General features: G+C 38.6%; 1 protein-coding gene and 1 long non-coding RNA gene across 3 annotated transcripts; one reads left to right on the forward strand and one right to left on the reverse strand.

The window, feature by feature from the left end:
• Window positions 1–3,802: 3,802 nt before the first annotated feature.
• LOC121908356 lies at window positions 3,803–5,314 on the forward strand. Its single transcript, XR_006099216.1, has 3 exons — window positions 3,803–3,893; window positions 4,185–4,224; window positions 5,014–5,314. It is a non-coding gene; the product is annotated as an uncharacterized LOC121908356 (long non-coding RNA).
• A 132-nt stretch (window positions 5,315–5,446) lies between these two features.
• Window positions 5,447–17,582, reverse strand: LOC121908308 (Kv channel-interacting protein 2-like). 2 transcript variants are annotated; one of them, XM_042428227.1, is made up of 9 exons: window positions 17,464–17,582; window positions 9,155–9,253; window positions 8,815–8,939; window positions 8,564–8,633; window positions 7,863–7,933; window positions 7,294–7,401; window positions 7,057–7,161; window positions 6,492–6,554; window positions 5,447–6,372 (listed from the first exon to the last, which is right to left on the reverse strand). In XM_042428227.1, the coding sequence occupies exons 1-9, from the start codon at window positions 17,534–17,536 to the stop codon at window positions 6,325–6,327; spliced, it is 762 nt and encodes a 253-aa protein (XP_042284161.1). In that variant the 5' UTR covers window positions 17,537–17,582; the 3' UTR covers window positions 5,447–6,324. The 2 variants fall into 2 exon arrangements, with proteins under 2 accessions (XP_042284161.1, XP_042284155.1); XM_042428221.1 differs by lacking the exon at window positions 17,464–17,582 and adding an exon at window positions 11,142–11,407.
• Between the last annotated feature and the right edge of the window lie 187 nt (window positions 17,583–17,769).

A 17,769-nucleotide genomic window follows, 5' to 3' on the forward strand; every position in this document is an offset into this window, starting at 1 on the left:
TTTATGTGACAGCTCAGACTCTCAGTGGTCTCAAAACTGACTAGAAACTTGTTATGTTACTTTCCTCCAGTATCTCCTTTTTCTTCTGGAAATGGAGTAATAAAACTTCAAGATGAACACAAATATTTTGTTCAAGTTGAACCACTCTGTTGAACATTCCCTGTCCCAAGATCCTCAATTCGAAAAAGGAAAACCTCCCAAAAAACCCATTTAACAGGGAGAAACATGTTATGGCCACTTTTGTTATGGCCATTTGAGCCAGGTTGTTTGTTAAAAAGTTTGTTTTGTGCCTCAGGTAGGAATTGCCGTCTGGTGTTGCACTTAGCTAGGCCAAGTCACCTAGGTGATAGACAAACCAATGTGGAGTTTGTCTGGCATCCAATTTTCACCATTGGTGCTTAGCTGCAAAAGTTGATACTTTCGACAATCTTTGTGAGCTGATTGTGTTGGAACAGTTTAAAAATGCTATTCCTCAATGCATTGCTACTTATATAAAAATATATATAATGAGCAGAAACCCTTCAGCATGCTTAAAGCAGCTGAATTGGCAGATTTTTTGTTGACGCATAGGGTCGTTTTTCAGAGATGTGAATTTGGGGTGATTGGAGAATTGGTGAAGATAATTGTGGTAACTCCCGTGGTGGTGCAAAATTTTCATCTGGCTCTTTGCGTAAGCCTGCATTTACAGGGCGGCCTGAGGTTGCCACAGTGTGTAGTTACTTCCATGGGGAGGGTCATTGGAAGGACAAGTGTCCGCTGTTGAAGTCAACAGCTATTCGTCATTCACCATTGCCTTCGTATGCTCCAGCTATACTATGCTCTACAGTTTTGGAGCAGTGACCATTGTGTGTGGATTTAAGTAAAGGTTCTGATTCTGGCCTGATTCCCAAAACTGGCTCTGGTTTTGAGCTGTTCATCGCTGATGCTTCTGTGTACTTGGTTGGTAGTGAGGAGTGTGTACCGATTAAGTAGATGGGTAACACAGGCGCTAAACACCCATTTCTCAGAAACAGGGGATTTTGTATTGATGCAGGGTATGGATCTGCACCATAACATCATGCTGGATTCTGAGCTGGTACAGGGCATTGTTCCTGTCGAGATCTGAAAATGGCTGTGCACATAGGCACCTGAGCAATGGAGCAAGTGGAGCAAATGTATCCCTATTATTCAATTAGGAGGAGCAAAGTTATGGTTTTGCTACCTCACTTTTTGTCTTTTTAAAAATAAACTTATCATCATACAGTCCCTGCAATCAGGTGATTTTATTTAAGCAGCTTATATCAATGATCATTTTTCTATTTTCAGCAACTGACAAAAACAATAAAAAAATCTGATGTTTTCGGACCACCCTTTGAGTTGGTTCAGTCCAAACCGTTGTGAGAGAGACAGACAGACAAAGTGGAGTTTTTCCTCACAGTGTCAAAGTGAATGTGAATTTACAAACAAATGTTCTGCGGTGGAAAGTAGCTTTTTCTGCAAAACGTCTGCAAAATACTCTGCTTTAGTTTCAGTTTTAGTCAGACTTTGGATGGAATTATTTTTAAACATGATGATGCATCACTCCATGTGATGTTCTCTCATCCAGCTGCTCTGCACTGTGCTTTCACTATTATGAGTATTCTCTGATTCCTTCATACAGGGTAAATGAGAGCTAAAATGGCCCTTTTAAGTCTTGAGGAGCTAAAATTACCTTCTGAGTTGTGCATTAAAATAGTCCTTGATTTGAGATAATGTAGGTTAAAATAATCTGCCCAGTATTTGTATTTGTATCTGTATTTGTTGAGGCAGCAAAATTATTTGTATTTGTATTTTTATTCGAATAAAAGTGGAAAGAGGCTTAAAAATCCTGTTTTTGTTTTTATTACACTTTTGCTGAACAAATGCTGAACAAGACTTTTTTAGGTGACCAAAATGTTACAATTTCATGAACTGAAAACACACTGAAATAACAACAGCTACAGCTACACCTACTCTGTAAGTATGGGGTTACGCCAATGTTGTCGCCGTGGTAGTGACTTGTCAATCACAACGTAGCCACACCCTAAAGCATACCCTGCTTTATTGTCTATTTTACTCTAAATGGGACCTTAATTTACAAATGAACATAATGCTGTATTGAAGACGACTTGAAAGTAGCAACTTATTATGAAACTGTTTACTGAGGTAATAAATCAAGTGAGAAGTAGGGTCATTTTCTCATAGACTTCCATACAAACGTTCTTCTTTTTGCAGCTAGTAGAGTCGCCCCCTGTATGGAGCTATTTCCCTATCTTTTTTCAAGAGCGTGGTATATCAATTTGAGAGCATAATTTATTGATTTCACGTTCAAATTTTGTAATTTGTCCCTCAAAACCCTGCCCTCGCACTCAAATAGCCTCTGCTTGCACTTAGATTTGCTCTGTTTCTGCTTTGTGTGCTTGGCTAACAGGCTAAGCTAACTGTGTCAGTGGCTTTGCACTAGCAGCAGTCCGGATGGAGGAGCTGCTAACCAGCCTGAGGAAACTACAACTGTGGGTCCCAAAAGGAAGTAAAACCACAACTGTGGGTCCCTGTAACGCTTATCACTTCAATTTTTCATATAAAAAATGAAGTTCAAGCGAACATCTCGCCTTCTCACACGGGCGTAACCATAGAAACGTTTATGATGAAGGTGACATCGTTTTCTCCTCCAGCACACCAACAGGCGGGCACTGTGCCATGCAGCTACTATAATACTGTATGCAGCTACTATAGTAAAAATCACGGGTGCTGGTGTATAAATGAACCGTCCTTTTATTCCAAAAGTCATAAATAAAGCAAGGGAAGTACATTTTATAAAGCTCTGGAGGGCCGGAGTGGATGAACCTAGTTAAAGAGTACCCACCCGTATGGGACGCTCTAAGAAGTAAAGCGAACAAGCTCGCAAGGAGGCAGGGATCGTTTCATTGGTCAACACTAAACCTGGCCTTCTATTGGTTGGGGGATTTTGACAAGGTTGTTGCACAAAAAATCCAAGAGCAGAGGAGAACTCCGAGAGCAGAAGTTTCACGAGCGTGCAGAAGCAGCCTGAGTGCGAGGAGAAGAGCTGAGGCTTGAATGCAGGAAATCTGTGCAAGCAACATTATATTTGAGTGCAAGCACACAATTTGAGCAGACACAGAGCAAATCTAAGCACAAGCAGAGGCTTTTTGAGTGCAAGGGCAGGGTTTTGAGGGACAAATTACAAAATTTGAACGTGAAATCAATAAATTATGCTCTCAAATTGATATACCACGCTCTTGAATAAAGATAGGGAAATAGCTCCATACCCCTGCTGGCAATTAGAAAGAATGCAGGTTTAAGGAACTTCCGCATTGGCTTCACTTTTCATACTGGGGGGAAGTAACATTAGTTTTTAGCGAATTTTACTATTCCTTGCATAAATCATAAAGCTTATCTATGTGTAAGTATATTACATCTACATGTTGAAGCACCATGGCAGAATTGGACAAGGCATAGTAACACATATAGGCCTACAGAGATAGACATTAATTCCAGATACTATGTTGTTAAAGCTTTGTAGTTGATGCAGTACAGTATATGATGCCTCAGGGACCTACCCACAAATCACTCATGCTGCAGTTGGCATCAGCACTATAATTATTTTTAAAACACAAAACTGTTCCTTCAGTCCGGACTAAAATGTGGATTTGATCTGTCCCTCTGTCAGTACACCTACACTATAACACATTGTTAATCAAGGGTGTGGAGATTTCTGTACATCGCTGAATGTGTCCTTTATTTCTTTCTCAGCTACTTACGCCGCAGCTGTGCTCTTCCGCATCTCGGGGGATAAGAACTCAGACTACAAGAAGCGAGTTTCTGTGGAGCTCACACACTCTCTGTTCAAACACGACCCCGCTGCCTGGGAGATGGTGAGTGTCTGGCACCCTCCGCTGCAAGGACAAGACAACTGAACATTTAAAGTAGATTTTTAAACATTTCTGTATTACCTTCAGCTCTCCAGGTTTACATCAAACTCATCTCAGCATTCTTAGATCATGCTGATAGCAGTGATAAAGTACATTCTGTGAAGCACTTTGTTTTTAAGTAACAGTTTTTTTTATTATAAAATCATTCATGAAACTTAAATGAAAATCAGCAAGCTTTCTATATTAAAGTACTGACTTTATTTTGACCTTTGGCCTCTTGTGACCTCTTTGCAGGCCCACAACAGTGTCCCCATGGATGGACCCTATCCAGATGGTGAGTAACTGTGGCTGAAATGTGCACATGCAGCACATTCCTCAGCACTGGGCCACCACAGGGAGCAAACCACAGCATTAATGTGCTGTAATCTGCTAGCAGGTTGTCTCCCCATTTGGTAGCAAAAGGAATTAGCTTTTCTAGTAAAAAGACTACATGGGTACTTACTAACCAGCTGACTTATCAAGTGGCTCAGGTCTTCCTTACCTAGATTTTTTCATATCTCATGTCAAACTTGTCCTTTTTCCGTCTGTTTTGAGTGATTTGTTTTAGAGAGGCTTCATAGTTAGCTAGTGTTGGGCAGAACAGGTCATTTAACATTCACAAAAACTGGATTTCTGAGAAAATATTACTGGCTCATACTGTACATCCCATAGATGTGATGCAATCGAGTTCACATTTTAATTTGGTCTGTCTGTGAAGCAGCTGGAAGATGTCCACTCTAAACAACAGAAAACAAATATATTACACCTAATTTCATGCTAGATAAACCTATAACTCTCCTCATTCTGCTCTGTTCCTTATTATGTTTTTGGAGGTGAGTGTTTACTCTGCTAAAATATGCAGCTATGCTGTGAGGGAAGGAGCCAACTACTGACCTGCGTTGTTGTTCCTTTGATCTCTTTGGAGTCAATCTCTCCTTTCTGTCTTTTCATTAGTTCAGTGTTTGTGTCGTACTTAAAGATGATATCTTTGTGTCATTGATGTTCTTGCCAAAGTCTTGTATTTCAAGCTGCTCAGATATTTTTCTCACTGACTTTAGCTCCTATGTTTTTCTCTGCCCTGCAGAAATCTCTTTCCAGCTCCTCGTTTTCCTTCATCAAATAGTTTTTCCTGCAGCTCTTTCTTTGCACCATCAACAATTTTTTGGTGGATCAATCAATTTCTGACCCATTTTTCTGTTTTTGCAATTCTTTAGTTCGTCTCACACTTTTTTTTTTTTTTACCTAATCCAGTAAAGAGTTAATTCACTGCAGTAGTAAATACTGAGCCTAGTATGATGTTTTCCCTTTTTACATACTGAGAAATTAGATTTATCTGAGGCCTTGCACACAGTCAAAGGCCTTTTGTTAGACATGTTATTTAATAAATAGAAAAGAACTACAAGGGACATCATAGGATATCACTTCCTTTTTTCACAGGGGAAAAAAAACAGAAAGAAGTTATCTCTTATCTTGTATCATCTTATCTTATCTCAACTATTATTTGCTTGATTGAAAATTTCAGTTTTGTGGCTTCATTAGCTGCTAAGATAACAATGAAACTCTACAGTGTGAGTGTCATCATAGATGTTATGCCCATGTTTTCCTTCTGTGTGGGCACTGAAATCGAACTGAGCCATCATTACATCCATTTGCATTTAAATAGTGCATTTTAATTTGAGGAGAAAATGATGATAAGCTTTTGCATAGCAACTGTGTGGTTTTATTCAGTCATCATCATTGTTTCCATGTCCATATAGAAAATATATTAACACTTTAATTAAACATTTCAATGGCCAGTCAAAACACACACATCATGCAGACACAATACACTATAATAAAATGTGAGGACACTGAGGACAGAGAAGATTTGATATGACGTTATTATAAGATTATTGCTTGATTTCAGACTTCATCCCTTTGTTAGAGCCGTCCCTCGTTGTAGTGTGACTGTGAGTATAGAAAGCATGTGTCTCTACATTCAGTCTCTCTCTCTCATGTGTGTGATACATGCTATTGAGAAAATGTATTTTAAAAGTTAATAATTATTTGTGTGGGTGCAGAAGTCATGGGATGAAGTTGCAGTTGCTTATTGTGCATATCTGCTGTGTTTTTTAGGCATCTGTTCATTGATGCTTACTGTTATTGAGCTGCCTTTGCGCAGCCTTAAATACACTCGTTCAAATAGTGTATGAGATCATTCAATCATGATACAAGATCTTAAAACAACAGAATCCACCCTGACTGGACTCCAGTGGGAAAACTGATGACTCTGGTGGTTGTTGTATATGTCCTGCACCGTTTTAAGCCCAAAAATCACACCCACGCTGGCTGGGGGCAGAAGTACTGAAGTGGAGCTCCAGGTAGGTGGACAGCTCATGTCTGCCTCCAACAAGCCTTAGATCACATTGTCAAACAAGTGCATGGACTGCATTATGTTCTCATCCTGGATGGAAAGAAGAAGGAGACAAAAGATTTTACTTAGAGATGAAATTGTAGTTTTCATTATAGTCCCATCATTTAAATATGTTTGAAATATTGCTGAGAGTATTCAATCCAAAAGACCTTTTGGCATGTCTCCAAAAACTCCTCGATGGTGACCACCCCGTCATTGTTCTTGTCCATTTTCTGGAAAAAATGAGACACACAGTCACAGATGTTTCATATGGTAACTTAAAGGATGCATCCAGGAGTATTAATCATTTTTTGCTCACCAAAACACACTGCATGTGTCTTTGAGGCCTAACAAACATGTTGAATGCATTTGCTTTCTCATAAAAAGTGTTTTGAAACCTTAAACATTGTAAAACATTGTAAACATGGTTTACAACCATGATTACTAAACTACAGGAAAGTTTCATGTGTCGCTCATGTACATGTGTACAGGAGATCCAAACTAATCGCACTACTAGTGGTCAAAAACTCCACAGGTTACCTATAAGTTAAGACCAAACAACATGCAGTGATTAAGATCTGTTCTCTATCTACAGTACATGCATAGATGAACATCAGTCTTTTTCTGTCGCTGGTGCATGGGAACATTTGCTGGTTTGAATAAATGCTTTGACTCACTTTGAGTTTACTGTTGGGAGATGTGGAGTGTGTTGGTTTGATCATTTCTGTGTTTTACCTGGAAGAAGCTGTCAACATGATCCTTTGGAGCGTTATCCTTCATGCAAGGGTAAGTATACTTCCCCATCATGTCATAGATGGAGTGCATGATGTTTGTCATCTCCTGGACAGAGAGAAAGGAGGAAAAGAAATAAGAATAATACATAATACAGGACAGCTACAGCAGACCTTCTCCTAAACCACACAACTTCCATACAAACACAAAGTGAGAAAAGAGAAGTAACAATGCAAGTACCTCTCTGGTGATGCAGCCATCTTTGTTGAGATCATACAGGTTAAAGGCCCAGTTGAGTTTATCAGTGATGGAGCCTCGCAAGATGATGGACAGACTTATAACAAAGTCCTACATGAGGAAAAAAGAAAACTGAGGCATTAATGAGATAATGAGAGAGATTAAAGACCCGAGGAATGAGTCAAAAGGTGCAAGCAAGAGAAATAGGAAGGTAAAAGAGAGAAGAGAAAGATGTTCAGTGGGAAGATAAAGATTAATTTTCTTTAAATACAGTGAAATAAGGAAGTGAAATATTCTGTCTCATGAGAAGGCAAGATGCAAGACATGAATAATAAATTGACTCAGTTATAATAAGGTTTGTGTTTCAAATGAATAAAAATTAGTAATTTCAACATAGAATGATGTATTAAAAAAAGTGATAATAAAAAAGTAGTAAACTTCATACAGTATATACAGCACTTTTCTGAACACAGTTACAACTTGCTGTACAATAAAGCAACAGAGTGAAATGATGGGAAAAAAAGAGGGGTTGGGGAGGACATCAGAGAAGAGTGAAGGGACGCGTGTCTTACCTCAAAGCTGACTGCTCCATTGTTGTGCGTGTCAAAGGCTTCAAACAGGAAATGTGCATACATATTTGAATCTGGAATAAAGAGAAAATAAAGGGATCATGCAAATATCATGTAAATGTATGATTTAACAATGACAAATTAACAATCCAGTTAACTCATTTGTGTATAACTACTGATAAAAAAGACATATGTCAGTCTGTAGAGGAAATAAAGGAGCAGCAAACCAGAATGTGATTTAGATACATCACACAGTTAAGTACATAAGTACAGTTAAGTGTGTGTTTAAAGCTTGTGGTTGTATGTTGCCTTCTGTTAACCTGTGAAAACATGAGAAATTCATGTTTGCAAAGGTGTAGAAAAGATTTGTAGTGATAGAAGAAACATTGAGAATGTTTAAATAAAATTTGAGCACAAATTATATCATCAGTGAGGTTACACAATGAACATATAACAGCTTTTGTGAGCATTTGACTAAAGATTCAAATCAGAACACCATACAAAACTCAAAGTTCCCACGCTGTGTGTGACAATGAAGTTACACCGAACACATTTACATTTTGGATTTTCTAATAAGACATTGCAGTGTAAAGAGTTTATTTTCACAGTTTTACAATTTTATATTTTGGTATTGGAGAAATGCTGGTGGAATTTTGGTTAAATAAAGATAAAAACACAGGATGAAAAGAAAGAGTCTGACTGACCTCCCTGAGGGAAGAACTGGGAGTAGATGCCTTTAAAAGTCTCTTCATTCACAGCACCAGTGGGACACTCCTGTGGAAATCAAAATATTATCATGTCAAAAAAATACACGGATATACACGCATATGCTCACATCCACACGCATTATCATATGATAAAATAAATCCATACACACAGATCTATGGTGGTCAAACTCTGTACAATTATACTGTTCATGGTTATTCAAGAGTACAAGAATCAAACATTCACTGACATTTTTGAATCCCCGGTAGAGGATCTGCAGCTCTTTCTTGCTGAAGTTGGTTTGTTCTACGAGACGGTCGAGCCCCTCCGGTCTGTAACGCACTGTTGAGCGTTCACCCTCATCAACCTCACTTGCTGCATGTGGGGAGAGAAACCAAATAGTGACTACTTGAGATACAACAGTGTACATGAAACACTGTGCTGAGAGGAAAAGCAGAAAGTGGAGTAAATAGAGGCTAGAAAAGAGCAAGATGATGTTTAACAGGATCTGTGTTTTATTGTCATGCAGTTATTATAAATTTGTATAAGTGAAATCTGAGTGATGGAGGAGAGTGCATCATGACACTTGCTTTGATTAATTGAAGGGTTGGAGCCAGAGCGACAGCAGGGCAGCAGTTTGAGGAACCGCTGCTTAATGGTCTTTTTATTGGGTTTGGATGGTGGATTACCTGGAAATAACCAATCACAGCACAGATTAGACACAGATAGAGTGGCCTACATAGTGGACACCATGTAAAAACTAGAGCCAAACTACACTCAAATACTTTGAATCACTTGTCCGTGTAACTTAGTGCGAGAAAATGAGTTTGCTGACCTGGTTTTGAACCAGTGAACCATCAGATCAACCATCAGTGTGTTAAATCACACATGACTGAAGCTAAAAAATAGGGTAAGTTTAAAAAATATGATGATTATAAATAAATTTCTGCGACTTTCATGTGATTCATTTTCCTGTGTTGGAGAATAAAACATTATATTTGTTTTTCTTTGAATGAGTTAACACCTTCGACAAAAAAAATCCCTTCATTTTCCTTAGGTAACTTATGGGTCTTAAAATCTTATTATTACACACTGTCTGGGAGTATATATATTCTCTATCATCTCATTCTGACTCTTTATTGAAGCTACAATGTAAAATATAGTAAAATATTCAGACCCAAACACCATATTTTAGATGTGTTGCACATCCTTCTATATATATATTTTCCTAAAATTCAGCCTGACATGTTTGGTATCTTTGGAAACTCTAATCTTCACTAGAACTTAAAATAAAGTTATCTGGGTTTGAATAATGTTTGGCTGCATAGCATGAGTTTGTAATGACTGACCCACCAACAAGTCAGTGAGATTAAAGGGGTAAAGAAAAGTGTTTTAAAGGTCTCTGTCCAAAGCCTCTAAAGCTCACTAATTAATACCTTATACCTTGTTTGTTTAATTTGTACAAAAACCAAAGGTAAAAAGTTTGCCAGACTGCAGTTGCCATCAGGAAGTCCTGTAAAAGCATTCATAACATGGTTTGAACAGGCGTTAATAAGTGAGCTTTAGAGATGCTGGTAGGTGGAATTTGTCAGTGTCAGGTTAGCTGTTTCCAGTCTTTATGCAATGCTAAGCTAAGCTAACTGTCTCCACATATGTACCATACAGGCATGAGAGTGACACTGACCTTATCTAATTCTCAGAAGGAAAGCCAATAAGCACTCCACAAAATAACAAACTATTCTTTTAAAGGTGCAGTGTGTAAGATTTAGTGGCTAATGGCGATGAGATTGCATATTGCCCCTCACCACCAGCCCCGCTCCTTCTGAGTGTGTAGGAGAACCTACAGTGGCTGCAAAACTCGCGAAAAACAGGAAAAAGAGCCAGTGTTTTTCTTTTTTTGTCCATTCTGGCCTACTGTAGAAACATGGCAGTGCAACATGGCAGATTATACACTAATTAAAACATACTCATGAATATTATATTCCATTTCTGCCAAGTCCATTATCCTAGATGCCACTAAATTCTACACACTGCACCTTTAAGATGTAAAAGTAGGCTGATAGTGACAAGGACAGGAAATACGAGAAAGATTCACACACACGCACACACAGTAGTCGGCTCTTTGTGTAACAATAAAGAGAACAGACACCCACCATCACGGTCGGCTGGCCTTTACAGAAACCACAACACAACTTTGTCACTTGACCTTTTAGAGAAACATTCAGGATTCTCTGCTACAACCAGCCGCCTTTCTCTGTCTGCACGTCCAAAACACAACCAGCAACAAACAACACATCACTCAGTCAATTCAGCAAACATACACCTGCATGTAGGTCATACCTAAATAAACAATAATATTCCACAGCAACACATGAGGAGTCTCAAACACTTTCACACTAAAGTATTCATCTAAGAGAATATTTAAACCTGTAACCTTCAACCACTAAATATCACACGTTATACATTAGATTTCATACTGGCATCGTATTGGTCAAATAAACAATATCTTATCATGCTACACTGAGCAGATTTGGATGATAACTTTCCTGATAACTCTTTTGTCTAACTTGTCAGTACCTGTTGACAGGTCGCCAGTCAGCCAGCAGCAGATGTGTCTGTCCATCTTCAACAGTCTCTGATATCTCCTTTTTCTCTGGTCCATGCTGAACGTGATTGAGGATTGTCTCTGTTTCTTCTGTAGAGCTCTAAGATGAGTTTTTTTCATCTTGATGGTGCATCTGTAGCAGTCAAACGTTTTCGTTCAAAGAGGATTTCCACTCATTTTATTTTCTGATGCTGGGCTCCAGTACTCCTTCACTGCTTTTTCACTCTTTTTAACTACATTACAGCTGTTCCTGATCTGATGGACCTCACCATCTACATGAGCTTGACGTTGACCTTACAGCTCAGCTGCCCCTCCTCCTCCAGCAGGAGCATCAGGGGGTTGAAACAGCTGCTGCAGAAAAACCTCCTCATCTATTCTGCAGCTTCGCCTGCTCCTCAGTTCTCTTCGTGTTCTGTTTAAGGGTCTCTCTTGCTTTCAATTACTGAAGACATCTTGTTTTGTAGTCTCTCTTATCCAAAGCCAGACACACAACAAGCAAAGAACAAAGAGATAGATGTGAGGTGCTGGACAACAGCACCTACACTGACAATAAACTCACACAACCAACCACAGAGCAAACACAATAACAGTAAAGGTAAAGTGATGTGGTGTAAATAATACAATTAATGATGGCTGAATTCCATTTAGCTGGTTCAGTTTCAGGGTCCTGGTTTTGTGCATGTTGGTTCACTGTCACACTGTCATGACTTAATTGATAGAACAGAGCCATCGTTAATGTTATTAATAACATCTGTGCTTTTCCTACTATAATGAGTCACAATGTGCACTGTGAAAAAGGAACATTAGCTCAAACAGTGTAATATTTTGTCCAACATGCAGACAGTCATGTGCCCTTCCTGCCAGCAGAGGCCAGTGTTGAACTAGATTAAACTCAACTGTAAAAGGCCTCCAACTCAGAGAAAAGACAATGAGCATCACTGCAGACAGGTGGAGAAACCTGTTGGATGTTTTTAAAGCAAAATCAATGACACACCTCCTCCTCTCCCACTGACACCTACAGAGGCAACCTGTAAAATATAACACATCTATCTGTGTGTAAGACACATTTGTCTTCTGTGTTTGATTTTCTGACAACACATGAAATCAATGGGAACCTCACTGTAACGGCAATAGAGAGATGGGTGGAGAAGCCAGCACTAAAACATCTCATATGTTTCTCACAACGTCTCTCCAATCTCGAATATTGTAATAAAAATAAAAAGTAAATAAATAAATAACGGTATCATGATGTTCAATGAGTTTTACATTCCCCAGAAACTGTGAACACTTTGGTGAATTGTCCTCAGTTTTAGGATCAATCAACCAATCAATTAATCAATCAATCAAGGAGCAGCAACAGCAACAAGTTGAAACATACAGTGAAAATGAACGACACCTGAGAAATATACAACAATAATCTCTGCAACACAGGGATTACTGTAAATGCTTTGCTCAAGGGAACCTAATAACTAACCGACAGAGTGCATACAGCGTCTGTAAATGAACACAAATGATTAAAATAGTTTAGAGAATAAATCGATCGTTACTCTGCCTGCATCCCTCCAGATTTTATGTCCGTCTGTTCATTTATTCCTCATTTTATTTTCAACAGAAAGTGAAATTAACTGAACCTGCAGGAGTGATCGTACATGTGTGTGTCATTGTTACCTTGAGTGTGCTTATCATGAGGATATGTCAATCAAATTTTCACATGTAGCAGCTGCATGATCGTGGAAAAACAAACAAAGCTTTATAGAGCCACACAAACACACACACACACACACACACACACACAGAATGAGGATGACACATCTCAGCTTTTTGATGCAGGAGAATAAAACTGTATAATGATTTTTTTTTATATAACTATTTTTCACACACAGAGAGAGATAAAATGAAAAAAGCCTCCCTGCTGATTTCTTTCTTTCTTCCTCCAAACCTGGCTGATATTTTTAAATGTGACAGAGTGCAGGACATTGATCACAGACAGTTTCAACATTACTGAGATGCTTTCTGAGGGCAGTAACAGCAATAGTCCAGCAATAACAGGATAGGAGGTTGTTCTTAGAGAGACAGTACAGCCTCTAAAAGCCTGTGTCTTCTGGTGAAGGTGCTTTAAAAGTAGCATTTTAACAGTCCAGAGAAAAAAATGAACACTGAATATCTGCAGAGAATTGCTCTGGCTCAGCAGTTATTTCATTAGGTGCTGAGATTTCTAACTATCCAGCCTTTCCTCAGTTCTGGAGACCCTCTGGGTGACTTTGACCGTGTGAATCAATTTCACCATATGAAGCCCTCTGAGGCAGATCAATACACTCTGTTCCCTGCTGTTATTAACACATATAAAAGACTCTTTTGTCCGCCTTTTTATCCACTGGCACAAACAACTCAACCTGAAAGAGAGGAGAGCAAGACTAAAAGAAATAAAGAAATTCACATGAGGTAACAGAAGGACAGCGAGGCACTAAAGAGGTTCTGAGGGTCAAGATGGAGGCCTCACACCTATATTTATATAACTTCATAAAGTTTTACTGTAGGACTTTGTTCTTCAACCCACTGTGAACACTGCAGATTTTGAAGAACATCATATGAATCAATTAATTTCAGTGTATTTTAATCAGTATATCAGGATATTTGTTTCCAACTCTCAGGCCCAGTTAACTTTCGAAAGACACCAAACGCCATGTGCACATCATGTCGGAGTTATTGTAATTACGTTTTGTAAATAGCGTCCACGTCAGCATCCAAGTCATCCAAGTTAAAGCTGAGAAACTCTGATTTTCTGGAAGCTCCGATATGTCCGACTTGGCACTTAATAATGCAGAAAAGCAAACAAATATGGACGCCTCACATCAGACAATGTTCAGTCATTCAACCGTCTTAAAACAACAAGCAACTAGTATGACTACTGTTTCAGAAACATCTCTTACTAAAAAAAAAAAAACCCAGGAGCTCATAACCATACAGACCACAACCTGAGTGTCCTCCTTGTCACTGGTGATGATGGACAATGAAAACTTTCATTCAAAAACGTTCCTAAAGTTCCTGATTATGAGCAGAAAAAATGACATTTTGACATGAAAGCTCAGGTGTAAATATTAACATTAATGACGGCTGGATTCCATTTAGCTGCTTCAGTTTCAGGGTGCTGGTATTGTGTGTTCGTACTGGGACACTTGAATAGAACAGAGCCATCGTTAACGTTATTAGTAACACCTGTGCTTTTCCTGCTATTACAAGTCAAAATGTCTGCTGTGAAAATAATTTGTAACAACTCTCAGAATTACACTTTACCTTCATTATCAGCCTAAATCAAAACACTCTTCTTCCCTCCTTGTGTGTGTGTCAGTGGCACCATTTTGTGTTTACTTTGGGAGGTCGTGGCTGTTTGAGGAGGGTCATGTAGTGCTAAATGAATGTTTGTAAGCTAATGTTGCCCGGGCAACAGCCTCTGTGCTTACCATAATCCCCAGAAGGACATGGATCAGATACAAACCATGGACACACACACACACACAAACATATTTTAAAATTACACACTCATGCGTCCGAGCGTCAGTCTCGTAGATTCAGCTTTGATTATTTGTTACACAACATTGATCTTAATACAACATCCCTCATCAGTCCAGCAAATCAGATGATTTCTATTTGGCTCCTACAACATGAAAACTATTCCAGTCTGAGGGGTTTATGTTTTAAAATCAGCGTTTTAATGATGTTATATAAACGGCACATTTATGTTATCAACGTTGAGATTTTTATGGATTAGGAAAGAACGTACATCATGAAAAAAATATGTGTGTGTTGCCACCTTACTTGTGCAAACACACACACACACGCACGGGGAAAAAAGCAGGTTCGTTCCCTCATAAAAGCAGGTGCACTTGACATGTTTTTACAATGTATTCAAGTAAAGACTGCCACAACACTGAAGACAATATCAGTTTAAAAATAGATAAGAGATTCACGGCTGAATGACAAATTAGTTCCAAAATGTGTGTCATAAAAAAGATAAACTCGATGTTTTATGACATAATAGTTAACATGCAGCGTGCAGCACAGCAGCAGTCAGTCGGGCTCATTGTAACATGTGAAGTGTATTGTAGAAAGTGATGACTTGACAAAGATCTAGCATCTATAATGTATGAACGTAGAGGTAAACATCATGAGGTTTTCAGCAGCTGCTACACATAAAGACCATTCTGTGTTTTTACATACAGCTGATACATTTTTAAATCTATTTTCACCAGAGACTTTTTCACTGTTGTTGTTTGTTTTTAATGTCACTGTTTGGTGTTTATTTCTCAGATACAGTGGAGATGAACAGGAAAGGCAGCAGTTACACACTTTTGTGCCTCAGGCCACTGATCGCCACGACGCTGGTGCTTCACTCTTTAATAAAAAAGGCTTGTTTGTGTCTCCTCTCTGTTCATGCACCTGCTCACTGTTTGGTTAACCTGCTGCTGAATGGATATCACACTGGCTATTGTACCAGCAACAACTATCAGCCATTAAATAAATGTTATCTTTATACCATCAATCTGTCTATACTTCCACTTCAAATTCAGTATTTCAGTATTTGTCCTTCAAACCAACTTAAAACATCACTGTGCATCTCTGTGTGATATGAAAGGAGTTATTTTCATACATGTATTCAGTTATTTTTAAAGGAAAAGTCTATTTCGGTTGTGTGTGTGTGCGTGTGTGTGTGTGTACTGATCTCTACAGAGGCTTGTCTTTGCGAGCTCTCATGAGGAAAATGAAACACTGTAAAGTCTGACAAAGAGAAGAGTCTCACTGATCTAATTAGACTATAAACACACACACACACTGACAGGTATAATTTTAGATGACAACAGATGACAGGTTTTCATTCTATTTATGTATTTATTTATTTATTTGGAGTGAGAAAATTCATCAATTCTTTATCACCGCGTATTTCAACAATCACATTTTCAGAGGTAATCAAGGGAACATCAGGAAAACAAACATGTCAACACAATATGACTAATATTGATAATTTGATATGTTATTCAGGTCAGGTAACCAACTCATTCTCATTGTTGACTGATGTGTTGATACACTTTACATATAATCAATCAATAGTTTTGTCCATGAAATGACAGAAAATAATGAAAAATGTACATCAGGAGTTTCCAGAGCCTGAGCTGATGTCTTCTGATTGCTTGTTTTGTTAGCCAGTAGTTCACAATTCAATTTACAGAAACATAAAACTGAGAAAATAAGCAAATGTTCACATTTTAGAAGCTGCAAATTAAAATGTTTGGATTATTTGGCTTGATAAATGTCTTTAACTGTCTGTTTTCAAAATTGTTACAGATTTTCTACCCATAGACTAATTTATAACTCAACTAATTCTTTCAACATTAATATTATTACAAGAGACAGATGTGCTTTCAAACTAAATTTACATCTGTTAGACTACAGAACAGCACTGCTGCTGTTATTCAATCATCTCCTGCTTCACTTACAACTGATTTTAATATGTTTCAAACATTCAGCCCTGATTAAAGCCATGTGGAGGAGTTGACTTTATCTCCAACAAACTACCTAGTTAACTCATATTGAAAACTATGTGTGTACTGCGATGTCCTTTACTTTGAACCATTCACACATTTCACAAAGCTTTCTATATGTTGGAAACTTCCAAACTCAAAAACATTCAGCACATGACCTGATGACGCAGACTGATGACCTACAGTATATATCTGTAAAATCAGACCCCAATTCACTAAGTGAATATACAATAAATAAGGCTGTAAAGTTTGGAGCTGCTGTAAAACTGTTTAGTGAGCACATTCTCACACACATACACGCACACACACACACACACACACACACACACACACAGGCACACACACGCACGCACACGCACACACACACACACACACACCGACTGGCTGAATGTTTAATGTGATATTACGTTTTTGTTTAATCTCTTCTTAGACTTCCTGCTCTATAATATTTCATATAATATCACCGTTGCAGTACCTGGTGACAGAGGAAACAGGGTTAAAACCTCACTGATGTTTTTCTGACTGGGCAAAGTCTAATTATCAAAGACCAAAAATGAAATTGTACTTATTTAAAGGCTTAAGTCTATTCAGGACACGCACTCGATGAGCCAAAGAAAACTTTCATCAACCATTTTTGACGCACGATTTTGACTGGAAATAAAACCAGGCCAGCAACCAATCAATAATCTACACTTCAATTTTCCATATTTTTGAAAAAAGATGAGAACATTTGACATGCTGAAAAGCCTCCACTTACCTGTAAGCGGATCGTAAGATCTGTCCAGCTCTCTGGAGTCAGACAAACTCTGGTCTTGACTCCTGGATTTCATGTTTTCAGTGCTTACCGGACCTCCGCGCCGAACCTGCAGGATCTGTGTGTGCGTCGGAGCCACAGATCATCTACGACTTCTGCGCTTTCATGTCACTTCTTGGCCAAAAAAACCCAAATCAGCCTGTGAGGGCTTCAAACTGGCCGCGGAAAGAATATAACAGCAAGGAGGAGAAAGTCCGTGCAGAGCGCGTCTCTGTGCGTCCTTGCTCGCATCTATCCACTCTGACTGAA

Source organism: Thunnus maccoyii, chromosome 2, assembly GCF_910596095.1.
Source record: "Thunnus maccoyii chromosome 2, fThuMac1.1, whole genome shotgun sequence".
NCBI classification, from domain to species: domain Eukaryota; kingdom Metazoa; phylum Chordata; class Actinopteri; order Scombriformes; family Scombridae; genus Thunnus; species Thunnus maccoyii.